Below are 23498 nucleotides of genomic sequence, written 5' to 3'. Positions count from 1 at the left end.
ATCAAGTGATTCCCAAATCTCTGTCTGCAGACGTGAACTGACCCAAGCACGGGTATAATTTCCAACGACCTTTCTCTCCACGTGGAAATCCTCCAGCGCAGCTCATCTCAAACGTGCCCACGCGTCCCCTGCTGATCTTGTAAAAAAATACAGGTTCTGATTCAGTAGGGCTGAAGGGGAACCTGAGACTCTGCATTTCCAGCAGTTCCAGGAATACTGTTGCCCTGTCTCCTTGACCTTCAGAAACAGCAGTGGCTTGACTAGGATGGCAGTAGTAAATGTAGGGAGATGCAACAGGCCAGGGATAGATATACTTTAGTAGAGTGGCCAGAACTGTCTGCTGGGTTGGACACGCAATGGGGGAGGGGTCAGGGACGATCCCTAGGTTTCTGACCAAAATAACAGGGTGGTGGTCATGCCAGGTCCTGCACCAGTGGAGTAGATGCTGAGACTGCCAGCCCAGATCTTAAAGAGGCAGGTGCAGCCTTCCCCTGGCGCTGGGCTTGACTGCTCAGAGCTCACAGCTGCCCCCAGGGAATCAGAGTGAAGCTACCTCCACCTGCGACCAAGTCCTGCTTTCCCCACCCTCCCCTGCCTCCCTCTCTCCCCTTCTCCGGAGGGCGTTTCTTCTGCAAATCACTTGCCCAGGAGTTCCTGTCGCAGGCTCCACTTCTCAAGAACCTGACCTAAGACAGATGGGGAAGGTCTCCCTGAAATCTTATGATTTAACCCAAAATTTTTGATTAAAAAGGCTTTGGGGGGGTTTTGCCTAGGTATAAGAGGGCTGGGGGTGCTGGGGAGTGGCACCTGAAGGGAACAGCGTTTCTTTTCGGGGTGATGTAAATGTTCTAAAATTGACTGTGGGGCTGGTTGTATACAGCTGTGAATATACTAAAAACTGTTGAATGGTACAGTTTACACGGGTGAATTGTATGGAATGTGAATTACATCTCAATTTTTAAAAAGCAGTTTTAAAAAAAATAGTTAAAGCAATTATACCCCAATAAAGATGTTAAAAAAAAAATAAAAAAAATAGTTATCCATCTTCTGCCCAAAACAAAAAACAAAAAAGGTGACCCTTCTTGGTCGAGGCCCCAGGTTGCCTTCCCAACCTTACCTCCCATTCTGGCCTCCAGGTATGGGCTCCAGCCAAGTTGAGCCCTCCCCCTCCCCCGCCCCCAACCATGTGCTCTGCTGTTCTGTGGCTTTGCCTGCCCGCCATACCTCCAGGAATGCTCCACTGGGTCCCACCTCCAGCTAAGTGTGAAGCCCTCGGTCTCTCCCGGGATTCCTCAGGGGCCAGTGTGGTGAAAAGGAGGGGGCATGGACTTTGGAGTCAGACCCACCTGGGCTCAACAAATCCTAGCTCCCCACTTACTGCATGGGACCTCAGATAAGTCAGTTCGTGTCCCTGAACCTCAGTTTACTCATCTGTAAAATAGGGATCAGCCATTCATCCTACAAATACTGAGCTACCCAGGCACCATGCTAGGCACTGGGAACATGGCTGTGAGCAAAACAGATGGGGGAGGATACCTGCCTTGCAGGTTTTGAAATCATCTCTGGTAGTGTTTGGCACATTTAACTGTCATTTAGTAAATGAAGGGTATTATCATCATTTCCTTTTACTCTTTTAGTCTTGATCCAGGGCTCATCCATAGCTGTTTTATTTTCCATCTTGTATTCAGCCTGTGTGTGTCTCCTCTCCCTAAATGGGCCATCGAGTTCTTTAAGACAGGGATCAAGACAGATACTTGTTTTGTATTCCTCACAGCACCTAGTCAACGGCTCACTGTACTCATTAAAAAGTGGTTGAGGGGCCTTCCCCGGTGGTGCAGTGGTTAAGAATCCACCTGCCGGGTTTCCCTGGTGGCGCAGTGGTTGAGAGTCCGCCTGCCGATGCAGGGGACACGGGTTCGTGCCCCAGTCCGGGAAGATCCCACACGCCGCGGAGCGGCTGGGCCCGTGAGCCATGGCCGCTGGGCCTGCACGTCTGGAGCCTGTGCTCCGCAATGGGAGAGGCCACAACAGTGAGAGGCCCACATATCGCCAAAAAAAAAAAAAAAAAAAAAGAATCCGCCTGCCAATGCAGGGGTCACGGGTTCAAGCCCTGGTCCGGGAAGATCTCATATGCCGTGGAGCAACTAAGCCCATGCACCACAACTACTGAGCTCGTGTGCCATGACTACTGAAGCCCGTGCGCCTAGAGCCCATGCTCCACAACAAGAGAAGCCACTGCAATGAGACGCCCGCGCACTGCAATGAAGAGTAGCCCCCTCTTGCTGCAACTAGAGAAAGCCCGCGTGAAGCAACAAAGACCCAACGCAGCCAAAAAAAAAAAAAAAAAAAAAAGTGGTTGAATGGATGCATGCATGCATTATTGTTTGGCACTTTTGAATCTGAAAGAAAATCTGAAGTAATTCTCAACTCACCGGCCCAGATAATTAAGACCAGTCTCACATGGTAGCTGGTATAGAGCTTTAGCATCCTGGTGATGGCAAGAACGCTTTCCCTCATCCCCACTGAGAATGACAATCACAGCAAGGCCCAAACCAAAATGCACAGACAGGTGCATCCCATATGCACCTAAAGGGCGGTTTATAGAAATTGATCCTGGTGACTCAGTAATTTCAGTCGTCAGTCAGTCATAGAGAATTAAGTATCTTTATTCCTAAACTCAAAATAAGACAGACCCAGAACTTGAAAGAAAAAAAAAGGCAAGTGACCTAAAGAGTTCACAGAAAAGCGTAAACAAAGCATTTGAAAAGATGCGTGTCCTCCTTCTTAAGAGAGATGCAAATTTAGTTACACTGAACTATCTTTGTTCACCTATCAGACAGATGAGGGCTCAAGTCTGAAAGGTAGTTTGATAAAGGTGTGAGGAAAGAAGCTGGTAGGGCTATAACTAGGGTCAGCCTCACTGGGGCACAATTCAACATTCTACATCCAAGTAACAAATGTAAACCCTGGGAACCCGCACTTACAGTGAGGCATATGTTCAAAGTTGCTCTCGGTCCTTGGGGATAATGAGAAAGACTGTTCACGGGAGACAGGTGTGGACGAGATTTCCCACTGTATGCTCTTCTGAACCTTTTACACTTTGTTCTAAGTGAACGTATTATCTACTCAAAAAAAATACACACAATTTTTAAGTTCAGAAGAGCTTTAAGCCTAAGGGGGGGAAATTTTTTTAAGCAGACATATTGGTTAATGGGTACAGAATTTCAGTTGTGATGATGAAAACAATTCTAGCAACGGATCATGGTTTAATGTTGCACAATAATGTGAATTCCCTGCACTGTATACTTAAAAGTGGTTTAAATGGCCAATTTTGTTTTACCCATATTTTACAATTAAAACAATTTTTTAAACAAAGTAAAAGACAAGCACACAAGACCTCATGAATCATGAGGCCACATTCAAATACCATCACCAGGAATTCCCTGGCGGTCCAGTGGTTAGGACTTTGTGCTTTCACTGCCGAGGGCCCAGGTTCGATCCCTGGTCCGGGAACTAAGATCCCTCAAGCCACGTGGTGTGGCCAAAAAAAAAAAAAAAAAAAATACCATCACTTGGAAGACCTAGATCACCTGAGTTATCTAGGGTAATCCTGAATGAACAGATGTTATCTTTCTTAATAAAGGATGATTCATTAATTGTAAAACTAAATTACAATGTAACTTTATTGACTTTGTAAATTTATATGAAAACATTTACAATGCAGGAAAAAAAATCCTTTGCCTTATGACATGAACTTGATATTTCCCTTGAAAAATGTTATCTCAATAATGATTACATTCGGAATGAAACGGCTCATTCCAAACCATAATTTATACTCTATACTAGGAAGTCCTAGCAAAACTGGCCTAGATTATCCAACACAGTGAATTTATATTTCATCAAGAACTGAATGGTTAAAAATGCAGTAAGTAGATGCATGGATAGAGAATAAAGACACTCATAAATATGTACTATATTTTGTTGCAAAATGTGTCCAAAAGAGTGCTAGAACTGCCACTGGTATAGATCATGACAGAGAGAGTTATTCTTTGTTCAGAGATGAATGGAGAAGCAAGAGCTGAATAGAGAAATAGCTATTTGCCTTGCATGTTCATTTCTAAAAAGAGATCCAAAGAGAAACTGGCCTTGACTGAACCCATAAGAAAATGAAAGGACAGTTTCCCTCTTTCTCTATACACACACACACACACACACACACACACACACACACACACACACACACACACACACAAGGTTCCCCACTGGTCAAGAATAAGCTTAAGTGATCCTCACCATTGAATCCTAACTCCCTGTAATTCATTCCTCTATGTAACCATCAATTTCAGTTAATACCCTTATTGTTTACTCTAATCGAATAACTACCTGTATAACTGTTTTATTCATCCATTTCCCAGTCCCTAGCTTCTAGTGGGGATTTAATCTTTGCTGAATGGAAGAGAATTTGTACCCAAAACGGTCTATGGCCTTACCAGGTAGAGACATGACAACAAGTCTGAGCAACACATGAATTTCTTTGTCCATAAACCACCCACAGATTCTTTTTTAATATATAATATTTATTTATTTAGCTACGGGTCTTGGTTGTGGCACGTGGGATCTTTAGTTGCGGCATGTTGGCTCTTAGTTGTGGCATGCGGGATCTAGTTCCCTGATCAGGGATCTAACGTGGGCCCCCTGCATTGGGAGCGTGAAGTCTTAACCACTGGACCACCAGGGAAGTCTAATCATGTCCTGTATACATTATACAGACATACTTTTTACTCGCTATTTACTCATAAGTTCTTCCAAATAAAATTCCCTGTCTCCCAAAGCTACTCATAAAATAGGCACTCAAATGCTTGAGGAACTGATTCATTCATTCTGAATTCCAGGTTCCCTTCTAGATAAGAGCTGCAAAACGTCAGCATTTGGCTAGTATAAGAGGTTAAGGGACCTGTAACCCCAGTTTTTCCTGGACATTTCAGATGAAGTAAATGACAAATACCATAATATACGAAAATGGTTTTATTCCTAATTTTTAGTTCCCATACAGTTTACAAATACACTTTTACTCTGATAATACAGCTTTGCAACTAGCAAAGCAGTTGAACTAACACCCATAAATACAGGTGAGGAGACAATTAACATCCACTAATGTTTCTCTACATAAACTATTCTTTTAATGTCATTTTTTAAAAAACAATTGCAAATAGACTACATAATATACGTGGGCAAAAAGGCAATTAAGTGAATCTCTTGAAACACTAATGTATAATAAACAGTGCATATTATCAACATTTACATGATTCACATCAAAATGATGACATCCTAAAACGTATTCCTTTTAAAGGAGAGATTTATCAATAAAATATTACATATCTTTTAATACTCTGGTACAATACTTCATATACTGCAGGAAAATTAACTGTAGATCTAGTCATCGACTTAATAAAGGATCCTTTTCCATTAGCTTTTATTAATAAAAGAATCACAACTAGGTCATAAATAAACAGGCAAATTATTAATTACATGATTTGAGGTTTAGGATGAAAACTTGTAAAAATTAGTTTGATATACAGCAAAGTTATACAACACACTAAAACCAACTGTTTAATATTTTTGCCTTATGTGAACTGCCCATAGTAAAAAAGGAACAAACTTTTTAAGGATGGAAGGTATAATAAACTATATTTTGGAACTTATTTTTCAAGAGGAAGAGGAAAAAAGATTTTAACGAAATTAAGGGCTAATACAGATCCTAATAAAGGCATATTGAAATCAGGGAGGCCATGTGCTTACGATGTAAAACTTTATTCCGCCAACAACATACAGAAAACAAAAACTGCACTGGGTTTGTACTTACGTCTACAGTCTAAGTTTCCCTTACGGATTAACAAGCTACAACAGAACACTTCACAATTGCATACCTTTTTCCACATTCCTCTGAACTAGAAATAACCCAGGACATTATATTAGTTCTTAAAAACCCTAGTAACCCCTTAATAACCCCTAAAAATAATCTTGATGATTTTCTTGGCTGTTCCAAAGCAACTGGGCTCCGTAAAGAATGCACGAACACCAAGAAAGTAGTACATGTATTTTCTCATCCCCATTTAGCCACATTTGTAAAGTCACCAATTTCAAAGGGCGAGATGACCAGAATTTTCAGGAGGGCCACACACTGGATACAAGGTGTCTTTTTGTTTTGTTTTGTTTTTTTAAAAAAAAAACAGGCTATTAAGACTCTGAAATTTGGCTTTTTTAAAAAACCCCAATACCACATGCCAGATAATTTCTTCACCCCAAATATAAAATCCTATGCTTGTAATTTTAAAATACTTAGCCAGCTATGGGAATATTGTGCAAATTTAATGTCTACCAGCAACGCGGAAGCAGACTACAGACGTGTAGCTATCACACCTATTTTCCAGGTAACCTGATTCAACTATTACTGACTGCTGTGGTCCCAGGCCCTCTGACTTCCTCAGAAACCACCTCTTTGGAACTTCCATTTCCACTGTTTTTTTTACACCCGTACCTCGAGCTCACCTCCCCCTCCCCCTTCTTCACAGCCCCTCCACGTGAATCCATCCCATGTAATCTTACCGGAGAACCTGCAATCACCTTTACCAAACACACGACAAACCTAGGCAACCTAGGGACTATTAATCTTGTCTTGGCATCAGTTTACACCACATAATAGGTGCTGACTTCGTGGAGGGAAATCTAAATGAAATCAATGTCCTATTACAAACGAAGCTGGCCAGGATCAGGTGTTTCCAAGTGCAAAAACAACTGATCTTAAGCTACAGGCAGAGACGTTAATGCAGCAGATATGTTGTACAATCAAATCCTTGTATGCTGGTGAAAGACCTTGCCCCCAAAGTCCAGAGTCAAAACGTTATCGCAAAAACGAGGACCATTCAATGTGACAATGCAACACAAATAACAGGATTCAAGATCCTTGTTGCAAGTACTGAACTGGAATCTCTTTCTTTACAGGCTTGACAAGAAGACAGCAGTCATTTACATTCCTCTTAGAAGGTAATTACCTTCAACAATTCTAAGTTCAATGGATGCGGGGGAGGGGAGGTGGGGGGAGAAGTCAATGTAATTTTGTCTGTGAAAATGGCAGCCAGGCTCTCCCCAAACAACCTCAGGGTTTCAAAGGAGGTAAACACCTCAGAAAGGAGCTACTAACAGGGTTGGATCTAGTCCTTCCTTTTCTGGAGACAAAGCAAGAAGAATTCGATTAAGGAGATCATGACTTAACGGCAAAGCTGCCGTGGCATTTTATTATCTTTACAAAGTCCACCAATGATACTTCAATTGAAATACACTCACTGAATGATGATTCAACACACAGGGCAAAGAGGGATGTCTTTGGAGAAGGCACTTCAGGTAGAACATTAGCAAATCCTAATGCTTGGTTAAAACAAAAATGAGCTACTGCTAATTCAATCTGACTAGTGGCCTCACGAGAACTGCCCCTCCGCACTGCAGCCTTGACTGCGTGCATGGGTGTGGGGCCCGACTGAAGCCAGGGGCGTGAAGAAAGCACCCCATTCACCTCCCTCTGCAGCGGCCAGGGCAATGAGGTGGCTCTGCTTTCAAATGCTCTGCCCTCCCGAACACACCCAACCTTAAGAGACCAGTTTCCCAAAGCAATGGTTTAGAACATATGCTAAGAGCCAGCAGAACTGTTTCAGGAAGCTCACTGAAGGCCCTCTGTTTCTGCCTGACTTCCAGCTTACAGCAGCTATCATAACCAGCTTCAGCTTCCCAAGGTCACTAGCAGCTTCTACTTTTGCTCACCTCTTTTTTTAGCTGTTTTTCCATGGCACTGGTTCTGACGGTCTGTTACACTGGGGGCCTCCAAGGAACCTCACCTCCATTTCATGACCTCGTGCAGTCTCCTCTTCCCAAATCGGAGCTGGGCCTGGGACTGGTTTTAATCAATAGAAGGCAGTAGAAGTGATGCTGTGACAGTTCTGGGTTTAAGTCTTAAACCTGGCCACTACTGCTTTATACCCTTGGGACCTCTGAGCTGCCATAAATGTGGTCCAGCTACCCTGTGGGCGAGGCCACGTGGAGAAGGTGAGACCTGAGGACCGCATGCAGATGGAGAGGCCCAGCCATCCTGCCAACCACGAGTGACACCAGCAAGACAAGGAGAGGAACCGCTCAGCTGAGCCCAGCCCAGTTTGAAGAGATGGGGAAAAGCCAGTTGTTTTAAGCCACTCAGTTTTAAGGTGGTTTGTCAGCAACAAGTGATAACCCAAAACTGGTTATCCATAGATGCATTTTTTCCTAAATACAATTACTCAAATGAAAAGAAAAGATGACAAACGTTTTCCCACCACGAGTTTCTCAGTCAACAGGCTGAATGGTAATTGGTCAACTGCTAAGAAGAAACCATGCCTTTTATCCTAAGTTCCCATGATTTCCGCCCCCATGATTTTTCAATGGCAATGCAAGGGGCGACAGTCTGGGGCACTGGCTTAATTATTATTTAGCCAAAATAAGAGGCCATCAAAATGCATTATCCACTACTGGATAAGTGATGATAAATGAAATTGTTCTCACTTCTATAGGGTGTTGTTACTTAATTATCCCCAATCATTTCTCCTCTTACAAGTGCCCTATCATTCCCCACAAAGCAGGGGGGAAACTAAGTTTGTTGAGGTTATCAAAAGAAAAAATGCCAATAACTAGAATTTGAATAACCATCATCTGGAAAATATAGAGCACAATTTAACTGCTTCCTCAATTTAAAATAAAATTCCATAAAATATAACACTGTCTACATCATAGAGATGATTTCTTCTTATCTGAGGACATGAGTAATTGGAAATCAGGTATTGTTGAGTTAGAATACAGTGGTCTTTAAATGGTTTCAAATTTTGCTTATCAAAAGGTAGTCAACCACAATGCAAGCCTTCCAAATTCAAATTCATTCTTCATGTAAACTTTCTTGCATCTGTTCTTGATCTTTTCAGGGAGAGGGGGAAAGTCCACATCTGGCAAAGAAATAAGTTAGAATTTTTAAGGAGCATACATCTAAAAGTTTGGCAAGGCAGTAAACCATTTTAAAGTAGATTTAGAGCTTTTAAATATACTATTCATTGAAATGGGGATTTCGACGTGAACTGCTAAAAACTTACCTTTTAAACATACATCACACAATTGGGTCCCTGTCTAAAAAGGTGATTGGAAGGAAGGAGACGTACAAGGGAGACGAATTCCCAGCATCAGAGCTGGAAGGGATGTGGAGTTGAGCCAGTCAGAGGCCCAGGAAGTCCAGTGCCCTGTGTCATACAGCCAGCCAATCAGAGGCCCACTGGGGTGAAAACTCAGGCATCCTGACTCTGACCATCCAGTGCCATGTCCCCACAGTCCCTAGATCCCTACAGATCAACTCCCAGCACAGCGTGGGTTAACCTACTTTAATAAAAATTACAGGAATGATGATATCTGCCCTTCATCACCAGTATCAACCATTTTTCTGTAAGTGCTAACCCTGCCCTTCACAGAATTAATTCTGTATTTGATTTCAATATGTAATGAATCCAGCTTGGAGAAAGAAATACAGGCAGAAGAAAAAAGAGGCTGGGTTTTAAAATTCAATTGTGGTTCACTTTGTTAAAACAGTCACAAATTATTTGCCTGCTTCAAAATGCCACAAATGATACAAACAATTAACCAGTAGAGCACTTCTGTTGAAATACCTATTTCTGTGCTTGAAGTCTTGGCGGGTCTTCTCATCTGAAACTTTTCTGCTGCTGCATCAGACCCACATTTTCATAGACTCTAGCATTATCTTCTCTCATTCTGAAAAGAAGAAAAGGAAGACGATACTAATAAAAACGCAGACATACTGTTTAACCTTACATGATAGTTACAATGCACATACTCTATTCTCTGGGGACCGTATGCGGCACAGACATAGCTCCTATAATGCCAGACATTAGCTCCTATAATGTCAGGAGTTGACATTATAGGAGAGGATATCGGACAGAAACACACAGCAAAATAATTCTGAAGTAAGAGCCTCAAGTCCCTGTACTCCCGGGGTTTGGCGGAAGGAGAGTTGTTTTCCAGGAGGCTGGAGCGAGGTAGGCCTGTACGATGAGGCATTGGGTTAGACCTTGAAGGAAGCTGGGACATGTGCATAGAGAAAAGAATGGTATTCATTGTGGGCAGAAGGATCTGAATGGGCCAGAGCAATGTAAAGGCAAAGTGTAGGAACGGTTAGGCAGGGACTACAGATCCATTCAGCCCCCAATCCAGCGACATGAAGGTGAACATGAAGCTGACCGGCAGTTTAGGGCCCCAGGGTGGAGGGGCAATGCATCAGAGCCCAGACTCTGTTTTTTTTTTTTTTTTTTTTTTTTTTTTTGCGGTACGCGGGCCTCTCACTGCTGTGGCCTCTTCCGTTGTGGAGCACAGGCTCCGGACGTGCAGGCTCAGCGGCCATGGCTCACGGGCCTAGCCGCTCCGCGGCACGTGGGATCTTCCCGGACTGGGGCACGAACCCGTGTCCCCTGCATCGGCAGGCAGACTCTCAACCCCTGCGCCACCAGGGAAGCCCCCAGACTCTGTTTTGCTGAGCAGAGTGGAGACCAGAACAGTCCAGGGGGACGAGGAACCCAGCAGCTCTGGGCTGGTCAGAGAGGAACAAGCTGAAACAAGCAGCAGGGGCCGGGGTCTCCTGGGTCTGCACCCTACAAGGGGGACAACGGGAACGGAGAGGCAGAGAACCTATTAGTCACAGGCAGGCCACTGGTAAAAAGGGAGTCGTCAGAGCTAATTCTGTTGAGCCAACATGTAGGGAAAGCTTTCTGGCAAGGACTCGGAGCCCTGACGTGCTGGTTCCACTGCAAATCACTGCAGATAGCAATTTAAAATCAACTTTCCCCATCAGTCCACTGGGAAAGAAAAAAGCAGGCAGAAGGAAGAGGCGGCTTGGTGGAGAGCATACTTTTGCTATATAATTTCATTTCAATGTTAAATAGAAAGCAAATGTAAATACGAGCCTCATATATGTTATCAAAAACATTTATATAGAGTATTAAAGCCAACAGGGGTTTAAAAATCCACATCAGAAGCAAACAGGGATAAGACTCCTAGGGGAAAATAAAAAGTAAATGTTATACCAGAGAGTGACTTTAGGATATACAGAAAAAAAATAACTTACAATTGTTATTCACATAATCGATTTAACGAATATTTTCTTATCACATGTTTTAGTTTAAACATGGAGTTGGCAAAGTTTTTCTGTACAGGACCAGACTAAAAATAATGTAGTCTCTGTGGGCCATACACGGTCTCTGTCATGTATTATTCTTTGTGTGTGTGTGTGTTTTTAATAACCCTTTAAGAACCGTCCATGAGCTGTACAAAAGCATGCCGTGGCCCGGATTTGGCCTGGGGGCTGTAGTTTGCTAACCTGGTTTAAATACCCACAGTAGATTTCTGCTGACTGTGGAAAATTAGACCATGATTGTGTTGACACAATGATGGTCAATTTACTTGCTTTTACATAGCCAAGAGTCTTGACTCATCAAAAAGGGTGTTACCTACCTCTGCAACAATCCACACCCCATCAAAAGAAAAATTAGATTCTTGGGACTTCCCTGGTGGCGCAGTGGTTAAGACTCCGCGCTCCCAATGCAGAGGTCCCGGGTTCAATCCCTGGTCAGGGAACTAGATCCCACATGCCACAACTAAGGTTTGCATGCCACAACCGAGGAGCTGGCGAGCTGCAACTAAGGAGCCTGCCTGCCGCAACTAAGACCCAGCACAACCAAATAAATAAAATACTTTTTAAAAATTAGATTCTCCTTGGAGAACCAGCACTTGATATCTGTACAGTCCCGTAGACTCCTAGCCAGTGTAGCAAGCAGCCTTCAGTTTAGGTCAACTAAAATTTAGTTTAGCTAGCCACTGGCACACTCAAGAACCAGTTAGGCAACAATAACGTGCACCAAGGAAAGGCATGTGCTGCAAAGACGTATCATTTTTTAAAGCTTTTCTATAGGAGTATGTTCAGGTAAAAAGATTTTCCTTCATTTCTACTTACTCTGCACAGGACGGCGTTGGGGTACAAGGTGGGAGGGGACTCTGATCTCCAGTTGCCTGGTCCGTCAGGGAATACTTAATATTTGTGTATTCGTGCCCTTTCCTCTTGCTTTTCTGCAAAGTGAAGATTGCATATATGAAGAACTGTGACTTTTTTGAGGGAATGGAGAAGTCAAAAAGGCATTTCATTAAAAAGAAAAAAAGAGAGAGAGAGTTTGACAGACAGACAAGTTGGACCCTGAATACTGGTATGTTGACCAAATGTCAGGGAATTCACCTCCTTCATGTAAATACATCATATGGGTGAAATGGACCTTTGAACCATACAATTCAAAAGCAGAGAGTCATGCATTAACAACTTACTGTATTAAATGAAATGTACCTGTTTCTGGACTAAGAGAGAACTCACACGTTCTTTGACACATTAGCATCCAATCATTTCATAGTTCACTTGCAACACATTTAATGATTTTCAAGTAAACAGGTGGGAAAAGAGTTTCAGAAATAAACGCACTCCAAGTAAAAACTGCACACAGGTACAAAAGATGGCAGCTCTTAGCAGAATAATACACTTTATCGTATCGTCCCCACCCCACCCCACTCCAGAAAAAACTCTAGCACGTTTAAAACTTTACTTTCAGCCCAATGATTCTCTGGGGGAAAAAAGGCAGAGAAAACCAGTAAAATGTAATCTCATTTCAGATACAGAATGAACTGCATTAGGTAGGACTCTAGTTAGATGATTTATCATTCTTTCCTCCTAAATTCACCCAGAAACAACGAATTCCGAAAATCTAATCCATCAAGTTATCTTCATTATATAATGCTGCCTTCATTACAGGATTATTCAAGACACAGTAAACGTTAGAAAGAGTATCCGTATCAAATACTGACGTAGAGCAGTGACTCTCATTCACTGTTGTTGAGAGGGTGAACTGGTGCCATCACTCTGGTACACAACTGATAGTACCAACTAGTTAGTATCCGGTAATGATGAAAAGGCACATATATTTTACAACGTTGAACATTTACTTCTTGAGAAACTCACGCAACCAAGCCTAGAAAGAGCTGACAAGGATGTCCAGTGACGTGCTATTCCTAACAATGTTCACCAAGAGAACACTGAATACCTCACAATGAATACCTCACATTCATATCACGAAATAATATGCAACAGTGAAGAGGAAAAGTGCGTGTGTGTGTGTGTGTGTGTGTGTATCAAAACAGATTACATACACAATGTTAGGTGGAAAAACACAAACTGCAAAACAATGAAACAGTATATCATCTTGCTAAACATTCTAAACATAAAAACAATGTCATATATTGTATACAGATATTTGTATTTAAAAATTTTTAAATACAAAAAGAGACTGCAAGGCTAGTTACTGCCTTGGGGTTCCGAGGGTGAAGATGAGGGGTGGCCCTGGGGGTGGGTGTCAAATGGAATCTCAGCCATATAGTGGTTACACTTGATTGCTTTTAAAAAGAAAAAAGATTTGAAAGAAATGTGACAAAAGGAAATGGTCTATTATGGGTGTGGTACTGAATGTTTTAAATTTTTCAAGATAAAATGTAAAGCATAAAAGAAATTTAAATCCACCAGTGGAATTTTTTTTTCCTCTCCTTTCTCAAAACTCACCAAAAACAGCTAAAAAAAAAATGGAAAATCTTACTATACATAAAACAAGGGAATGCTACAACTCCAATCTACAAACTATAAAGTGTCTCTGATATAGTACCCTCCCAGCTGAGGTGGCCTAGAGGAGAGGCAGGGTATGAGGGAGCATTATTAACCCCTCTGACTCTACAGGCATTGCAAAGTGTCAGAATGACCCCCTGAACACCAACACACGGATGTGCTCCCAGGGCGAAGGTAACAGGGCACTGAGACAACAAACCCAAGCAAAGTTGTGGACCTCCTCAGCCACCCTGCCTCCCCTCGCTATGGACTATCCGGTAATGAAGAGGTCAGCACAGAGCCTATATAAAGAAGGGGGGGAAGGTACAAAAAGGAAAAAGGGAGCAAAGAGCAAAAGGCAGATGGAGAAAACACATCAAAAAAGAACCTAAACAAAGAAAGAAGAAAAGATGAACACAAATAGTTCTGCCTTAATATCATAGACTTTACAGACATGGGCTTTCTTAAAAAAGAGCGTAAATAAGAGATTATATGACAACAGAGGAGATGAAAAGCAAGCTGGCGAAGCAACAAAAGGAAATAAAAGAAAGACACGAAGTATAGTAAGTTCAAGTCTAATTAGAGGTAGCAAAAAATTAAATAACTAAGAACATAGAAAGGGACATTGTAAACAGTCTAGAGGAAAACATATTTTTTAAACTATTAATAAAATACATAGAAGTGATGGAGAAAGCTATTAAGAGATTTGATATATATTATGGAATTCCTGAAGATGGGAACAAATAAAACATAAAAAAATATTCTAGGACATAATGCAAGAAAATGTTCCAGAAATCTCAAAGGAAAAAAAAATCTGAACCTGCATTTTATTTTATTTATTTATTTATTTGAATCTGCATTTTAAAAGGAAAAACTTCACAATCAATCTCCCAAACATCAACGATAAAGAATATGCCTGGATTGGATCTCCAGGCAGAAAAAGTCAGTCACATATAAGGGGGGATAATCAAATTGACTTTAGACTCCAACACAGCCACATAATTCCAAAAAATCCTGTGGGGAAAAAAAACCCCAAGAATCTTATACCCTACTAAGTTACCCTTCAGATATAAAACTAATGTTCGGACATTTTTAAGCATGCAAAAACTTAGAATGTAATTATTTAAAAAAAAAAAACAGCTAGTAATGAAATCTAGTCAACAGAGATAAATCAAAATCAAAACAAAGAATTCAGAGAAACAGATACCGTGATAAAAGGACTAGAGTTTTGATCTAAATACAGCACTAACACTGAACAACTGTCATAATTACAGATATAAATGTCATAAACCATGACAAAAATCAGGAGATAAAAGAAAAATGTGCTAATTCTCTTTCACAGAGTTAAATATCAATTATTATTACAGTAAAAACAGTTAAAATTTTCTAAGCACTGGCTTTGTGTCAGGCACTATTTGAATATATTATCTCATTTTAATCCTCATAACAACCTTTTGAAATAGATACTATTATTAGCCCTATTTATTATGTTATTTATTTTGGCCACGCCACACGGCACGGGGGATCTTGGTTCCCCCACCAGGGATCGAACCCGCGATCCCAGCAGTGGAAGCGTGGAGTTTGACCACTGGACCACCAGGGAAGTCCCAGCCATATTTAACAGATGAGGAAGTGGTGTGCAATTTCTAGTCATAACCTTAAAACAGGGGTTGGCAAACTAATGGCCTATGGACAAATCTAGCCCAGACCTTTTGCAAGGCTTGTAAGAATAGTTACTTCATCACAAGTTTAATAGTTTTTAAAGGGTTGTAAAAAAAAAGAGAGAGTATGCAACAGAGACCATATGTAACTGGGAATCCTAAGAGACTCACCGTCTGACCCTCGACAGAGAAAGTCTGACTCCTACATTAACAGGCAACTGCTTGCCCTCCACTTCCTCCTACTCTCTGCAACCATGTGAAAAAGGAAACATCCTAAAGGACAGTAGAGGGACAAGACCAAATGTACCTGGGTCCCTGGATGAACCTAGGTCCCCGCCCTATACCCTCTGATCCCCAAATTGCCTGCCAGCTTGGACTTCTCTATAGAGAAATAAGCTTCTATCTTGTTTAAGGCACTATTATTTAGCCTCTGTTAAAGCAGCCAAACCAATTTATTATAAATTGCAGTCATTACAGAACTTATAGTCTAGGGAAGAAGTTGCAAAAAAGAAATCCGAGGAGAAAATGTTTCATTGAGTCTATATAGTATTTGAATTTTTTGAACTGGTTTTAAAAATTTAAAGTCCTGGGCTTCCCTGGTGGTGCAGTGGTTGAGAGTCCGCCTACCGATGCAGGGGACACGGGCTCGTGCCCCGGTCCGGGAAGATCCCACATGCCACAGAGCGGCTGGGCCCGTGAGCCATGGCCGCTTGGGCTATGCGTTCGGGAGAGGCCACAGCAGTGAGAGGCCCGTGTACCGCAAAAAAAAAAAAAAAAAAAAAAAAAAAAATTTAAAGTCCTTGTGAATAATCACCTCTGAACAGCAGCCATACACTTTTTAGCACTGAAATGCTGACTTACATAAGAAGTAATTTTTTTAAAGATACAATATAATTTAAAATTAAATATTAGCTGGAAGAATTGACAGAGAGCATCACTTACTTAAAAGTTTTAAAATCCTAACTCTTTTTTTTTTTTTTGCGGTACGCGGGCCTCCCACCGCTGCAGCCCCTCCCGTCGCGAAGCACAGGCTCCGGACACGCAGGCCCAGCAGCCATGGCTCACGGGCCCAGCCGCTCCGCGGCACGTGGGATCCTCCCAGACCAGGGCACGAACCCGCATCCCCCTCATCGGCAGGCGGACCCTCAACCACTGCGCCACCAGGGAAGCCCTTAACTCATTTTTTAAAATAAAAAATTTAAATATACAATAAATAAACTGAAGCATAAAGATGCTTTCTACTCAACACTTTTTTAAAAATTGTGGTTTAAAATAAAACACATGAGATATATCCTCTTTACAAAACATTATGTGTACAGTATAATATTGTTAACCACTTGCTATTGGTGTACAGCAGATCTCTAGAACCTCATCATCTTGCATGACTGAAACTCCATCCCCCCATTTCTTTCTCCCTACTACACACTTTCTTGAAAATCAAAATCAATATTTCTACATGAAGTGATGACAAAAGAATTTTCCAATGAGGAATAATTAATGCAAATGGAACAGGAATTATTTTTAAAAATCATAGCAGCTCGAGGAATAACATAAAAATGCTGGAGCTTTTTAGCTTATTTTGGAAAAACAAGAAATAAAACTGATTCACAAGTCAGATGGGTTTGTTTCTCGGAACCATGACAGCCCAGGCTGTCTTATAGATCAAGAAAAATTCTCAGGGGGTAGGGGCTGTTTTGTTCCATTTTGTTTTATTTTGCTTTGAGGAGTGGAGGGAAATTTATTTCAGAGGAGGTCTAAAAAAATGATCTGAAATTTATCTATCCTCCACTGGAATTCAATGACATAGCATGGTTACCAAGTCGCTTGCAATGTTTATAAAAAATCTTATGGTCCTGTCAACTGACACACAGCCAAGGTTGAAAGGAGGAACCAACCATGAGGCTCTAAAATCATCTGGTATTAACTATCTTTCCATGTGAGTAAACCCAGTTACATTCTTAAACCTTAAATTACAAAAAAGCCCAAAAGCCCAGAGCAGGGAGAGAGTAAAATGAAAATGCTCTTGTCTAAGTTACAGAACAACAAGATGATGCATCCAGGGTGCTCTGGGCTCAAATGTCAGGATTACAAACACCCTGACTCCTTCCACAACTAATCACAGAATCTTACTGGTTCTACTCTCCCTGGGCTCACTATCAGCCCCTGCTATCCTGTCCAAACCACCATCAGTTCTCACTGACGCTGGTCCCCCTGCAGCTGCTCAAGCCTCGTGCCCACCCAGCCTTCCCTCTCAAGCCAGGGCCCTCTTTTTAAAATGACAATCTCTTTTTTTTCATAAATTTATTTATTTTTTATTTATTTATCTTTGGCTGCGTTGGGTCTTCGTTGCTGTGCGTGGGCTTTCTCTAGTTGTGGTGAGCGGGGCCTACTCTTCGTTGCACTGCACAGGCTTCTCACTGCGGTGGCTTCTCTTGTTGCGGAGCACGGACTCTAGGCGCGTGGGTTTCAGTAACTGCGGCACGCGGGCTCAGTAGTTGTGGCTCGAGGTCTCTAGAGTGCAGCGTCAGTAGTTGTGGCGCATGGGCTTAGCTGCTCCACGGCATGTGGGGATCTTCCCGGAGCAGGGATCAAACCTATGCCCCCTGCATTGGCAGGGGGATTCTTAACCACTGTGCCACCAGGGAAGACCTGAGGATCTTTTTATGTCATTCCCCTGCTTCAAGATCCTCAGTGATTTCCCATTTTCCTTAGGATAAAGTTTTAAATCCTCAATATGGCCTGCAAGACCCACCCCCTCGAAATCTGGCCTCTGCTGACTTTTCTAATCTCACCCAACACGCCCCATGCTCTCCCTCTAACTCCTTCTGCTCCATCGTACGGATTTATTTCCATTTCAGGAACATGACTATTTATATTTCCAGGATCTGGCACAGTGCCTGGCACATAATACAACTGACTTTAATTAATGCAGGAATGAATAAACAAATGAACAAATGTGAGAACACCTTTTTATTGAACCAAGGAGATTATGGAAGATATGTGAAGAAGCACAAGGCTAGGGAAACAAATAAAACAGGACAAATGGAGGCATGGCCTCATGCATATATGTGTGTGTGTGTGTGTGTGTGTGTATATACACACACACGTGCGCGTGCGCACACGCACACACACGCACACACATATATATATGAGAGAGAGAGAGAGAGAGAGAGAGAGGGATTATATAGAGAGAGCTAGACAAGAGGAGTAATTAATTTGCTAATTAGCAATTCAAAGAATATTATACCAGTACAAACAAACATACCCAGTATCCAGATCTTGGCTTTGAAATACCACTCTTCAGTAAGAAGCATCAGGGCTCCTTAGAAAACTGGCTGGGAAAGTACAAGATGAACCTAGATCATCTTGTGGTGTCAAAAAGGGTAAGGAAGTAATCAAAAATGGGAACATATCAAAAAAACACAGGAACCAACTCGAAAAGGTTCCCACTAGGCAAATTTGGGACAGTTTAAGCAACAGAATAAGTAACAGTAATGGACTATAACCCATTCTGACATAAATAAATGAATGAATAAATAAATAAGGAAGATGGGAAAGCTATTTCTTATAGTAGGCTTCCATCTAATAAATGAAAAGGGAATGGTGAAAAGAGAAAATCACCATTGGGCAAATGTCACAGTGGTAATTTTTCCTGGCAAGAATCGTGAATGAATATAAAACTTGTAGGCAAAAAGTATGATGAAAAATTGTTCATTTATATAGTTTCTTGTATCTACCTACAAGATATTAATTAAAAAGGGAAAGACAGCAACGTAACAGTGGGGAAATCAGACAGACAACACCTTAATCAAGTGATCAAAGTTAACACCATCAGGAGTGAAACAAACCAAGAGGGAGCTCATGATGTGATGTACCAGGAAGGACACAGCATCACTTCTGCGACCGTCCTGTCAAAAATGCATGACCTAAATCTCATCAAGAGAACACATCATACAAATCCAAACTGAGGAGCATTCTACCAAGCAACTGGTCTGAACTCTTCAAAAATGTCAAGGTCATGAAAGATAAAGATTGAATACTGCTCCAGATTAAAGGAGACTAAAAATACATGACAGCTAAATGCACCACGTGACCCTGAACCACACGAAGGATATTAGTAGGACAAATTGGCAAAATCTGAACACGGTCTATAGATTCGAAAATAGTTACTGTATCAGTGCTAATTTCCTGATTTTGATAATTTTACTATGGTTATATAAGAGAATGTCCTTATTTCTAGGAAATACACATCAGAGTATTTGGAGGCAAAGGGACATTAATGTTTGCAACCTACAAATATTTCATTTAAAAAATTATATAGGTATATATAAAGCTATTTATATATGTGTGTGTGTGTATATACATATGGAGAGAGAGAGAGAATATGAATCAGTGATAAAGTAAATGTGTTAAAATGTTAACAGTCAGGAAAGGTGGGTGAAGGGAATTCCATTATACTGTTTCTGCAAGTAAAAAAAAAATTGTTTTAATTCTGAAATGGAAGTTAACAAAAGAAATCTACTTCCAAGTAAACAGCAGAGTGTGAGAAGATCCATTTATAAAGAGCTGAGAATTTTCTCAGTCTTGCTCATTTGCATTTCCTCTAGATTCCCACCTGTTTCTGCATTTCCTCCTTCCAATGCTGTCTGTTTCTCTACTGCCTTTTCTTTTTTTCATTTATCCCTCTGTAGCACATTCTTCCACTCCCAAAGGTCCTTAATGCTTCATAATTTTGGAAATGACTGTATTTCAAAATAATTAATTATCCTAAATGAGTTTTGTTCTTTTGCTTAATTTAAAAATCAGGTGGTTTTAATGTTCTTTTTTTTTTTTTGCGGTACATGGGCCTCTCACTGTTGTGGCCTCTCCCGTTACGGAGCACAGGCTCTGGACGCGCAGGCTCAGCGGCCATGGCTCACGGGCCCAGCCGCTCCGTGGCATGTGGGATCTTCGCGGACCGGGGCACGAACCCGTGTCCCCTGCATCGGCAGGCGGACTCTCAACCACTGTGCCACCAGGGAAGCCCGGTTTTCATGTTCTTAAGTCTGCCACTTAAACCTTCTGGTAAAATAAAGTACTTCTTACTTTACCACTAAATCAAGTAGCAAGTTCCTACACTGAATCAAACAATACAATGCAGAAAACAACATAGTACAGGATCTAATTTTTAAAAATAAATATAATCTAAGCCTACATATATTTAGGCTACATAAATCCAAAGGCTCATGTACCAAATAGTAGTTCATGTGCTGACACATATTGGCACCAAACAAGTATTGGCTGAGTGGATGAATGCATGCGTGCATTCTAGTACTCTTGGGGTGGGATTACCAGGGACATTCAGTTTCTATCGTCTACATTCTGTAGACTACATTCTGTCTACATTCTACCTCTCCTACCCCTCACCTCCAATAAAAGAGCAGCGATAAAGGTTTTTTGTTTTTTTTTTAAGTAGTTCCTAAATCCAAATTACAACTTCAAATTCAGGGTCAGAGGGACCATATATGGTAATGGGAAGATCTGAAGTGCCAGAAAAGCTGGGAGGGAAAGTCCCTAAATTCTCCAGAACAAGAAGAAAGACCAAAGCTTCTGAGTGAAATAGAGAGCTTTCCCCCCAGCTTTTCTGAACAAGACTACATTATGTTCTTCATGATATTCCCGAATAACTTCCCATTTGTACCAACTGTACTATCCTCTCTTGTATTTATTAGGAGTCCTTCTCTTTGGGCAGATTTATGCTTTAAGTATTCCTGGCCCAAATTAATATAACTGGAAGACAAATATAAAATAGCCTACAGTAACCATCTAAACAGTTCATAGCACTTACAATAACACAAAGTCAGACTTAAAGCAGTAAAGTTCAAAACCAGTAGCTTGTTAACTATTTGGCAGTAGCTTTCTATACACACACTGCTTCTGAAGATGTTTTTGTACAAGGAAACAATCTAGTGAGTATTTCTGTGTGGACTGAGAACCTACTAAACTAACTAACTGGCTAACCACACTTTGATAACGTGGCTGCTATGCTGCTGGGCTAGAAATCTTTCAGTTAGGTGGCAGGTCCTATTTTGAGAAGCTGAGTTTTCTGGAAGGCAATAAACAGGGTAAAGCAGGCAAACCCTGTTGATGTTTAGACACCATCCAGTCTGCAGCACAGCAATGGGGCTGGGGCTGGGGCTGGGGAGGGAGATAAGCCTAAGCTCCGGAAAGAGCAGTCTCCTCAATCCTCTTTAACTCAGCTTTGTGTCTGTTATGAATAGCTTCCAATGGAAAGGCACCAATGCCACATTGTTCTTCATTATGCATGGCTTATTAAAATTGAAATTTTACTGTTTCCAACTCGACCAAATTGGTGGTTCAAACCCCCATGTGCTATTAAGAGTGAGGCGTTCATTTAAGAGATGGAATCAGGATGAATATCGCCTGGACCAAAAGTGGAACAGGCTGGAAACTTTGAGGCTTTGCGTTCTAAGCTTGCCGTGTGAGCCTGGGAAAATCCCAATTTTTCTGTGGCTGTTTCCCCAATCTGTCAGGCCTGGTGCTCCTTCCTGAGCTACTCCATACTGAAAAATCAGAGCTGTGAAGTAGGGAATAATTCGTTTCCAGAGAGGCCCTTCCTGGTTGGGAACTTGTTTCACCTTTTCAAAGAAAGACAGTTATCTATCAGAGCCTGTCCTTTTGCATGGAAGGAGAGCATATCCAAGCTGCCCAGAGAAAACCACTGAAAATCCACACGCCAGCCTTCTAGGCTTGGTACCTGCTCTTCTTCAATCCTGCGCTGTAGTGTTTCAATATAATGCTGGACGGCCATATAGATGAATCGGTACTGTGCTTCTGTCTGGACCATCCCTGACCTCTGAGACCGCACCATCTGAATGGTTTTGGGAACGTCAATGTCACAGTCGACACCTACAAAGCAAGCACCATGGAGTATCAGGATGAACTGCAGAGACAATGTGAAGTGGTTTAATGCACAACTGTTAGCAGACTCAGAGATAAAGCAAACTTAGTCTTTAATGTTCTAACCGAACATGTTCCAAGGGCTACAGCACTGGCCTTCTAACCAATACCAAGGATCCTAGAAGATTACAGCGTAAAGAGTCAGCAGTGAGGGGTCCCTCACGTTCCAACAGCACCATCCCATACCATCAGCAAGGCAGTTGCATGTTCAACAAAAGACCAGAACAGTGGCACCCACAGCTCCTAGGCTTTGTTTTATGCCAAAAGCTCAAACAGCATCACTTCTGTTCTCTGGCAAACATACTGAAAGCTGAAGTCTCCGGCCTAGATTTTTGTGAAAATATTTTAACATTCAATTCTCTTCTACAGGCTACTTTCACTAGTACTTTCCTTCCATAAACTGAAAACAGGAACTGTAGCTTCTTGTCCTCCAGATGACCTACCTTTCTCTCTGATGATGTCAATAAGAATATCAATCACAATGAACGTCCCTGTTCGGCCAATTCCAGCACTGTGGGCAGAAGGATGAAGAGCGAGGACAACGGAGTCATTCATGAGGGTTTTATATGCAAAACCAAGCTATTAATATTAACAGAAACAATGTCTGCTCTTGGGAGTGTTTATTAGATTGTCCATTTATATTTGCAAATATATTAGCAAAGAGCACGGGGCTTTGGACTCAGTCCATCCTACACTTGGAGTCCAGCTTCTCCAGCACAACGTGCCTGAGGCCACTCCCTTAACCTCTCTGACCCTCAGTTTCCTCATCTGTGAAATACGTTGTTGTGAGGATCAAATACGAGTAACGGATGAAAAAGCACTGAGCTCAGATGCTGGTATAGAGCAAGTGCTCAATAAAAGGGAGCTTTTAAAGAACTGAATAAACAACGTTTCACACACATCTACTTGCATATGAAAGAGATTTAGGAAACCAAACTTTCCCCAGTATAATCATGAAACCTAAGCTTGGGCACCAGCAGCCTGCAAACTCTGGTGCAGAGGCCATGGGCCTGGCTTCTAGAAGCCTGGATGGGGAGCGGTCCGAATCTTCTGAAGCAAACAAGTATATTGTCAGGGGAAAAAACATACCTCATTTCCATGGAAAAAGAGAACAG

General features: G+C 41.7%; 1 protein-coding gene across 2 annotated transcripts in view; it reads right to left on the bottom strand.

The window, feature by feature from the left end:
• Positions 1–5007: 5007 nt before the first annotated feature.
• PTPN11 (protein tyrosine phosphatase non-receptor type 11) overlaps positions 5008–23498 on the bottom strand; it is a 77230-nt gene continuing 58739 nt past the window's right edge. For both annotated transcript variants that reach the window (XM_067700644.1, XM_067700643.1), the window contains exons 12-16: positions 22827–22894; positions 22181–22332; positions 12083–12195; positions 9729–9831; positions 5008–9020 (exon numbers count right to left, since the gene is read on the bottom strand). In XM_067700644.1, coding sequence (XP_067556745.1) covers positions 9762–9831; positions 12083–12195; positions 22181–22332; positions 22827–22894 — 403 coding nt within the window. In that variant the 3' untranslated portion in view covers positions 5008–9020; positions 9729–9761. The remainder of the gene's footprint in view (positions 9021–9728; positions 9832–12082; positions 12196–22180; positions 22333–22826; positions 22895–23498) is intronic.

This window comes from Pseudorca crassidens, chromosome 12, assembly GCF_039906515.1.
Source record: "Pseudorca crassidens isolate mPseCra1 chromosome 12, mPseCra1.hap1, whole genome shotgun sequence".
NCBI classification, from domain to species: domain Eukaryota; kingdom Metazoa; phylum Chordata; class Mammalia; order Artiodactyla; family Delphinidae; genus Pseudorca; species Pseudorca crassidens.
The sequence above is the reverse complement of the archived record's forward strand: the minus strand, read 5'-3'. Positions and strand labels throughout refer to the sequence as shown.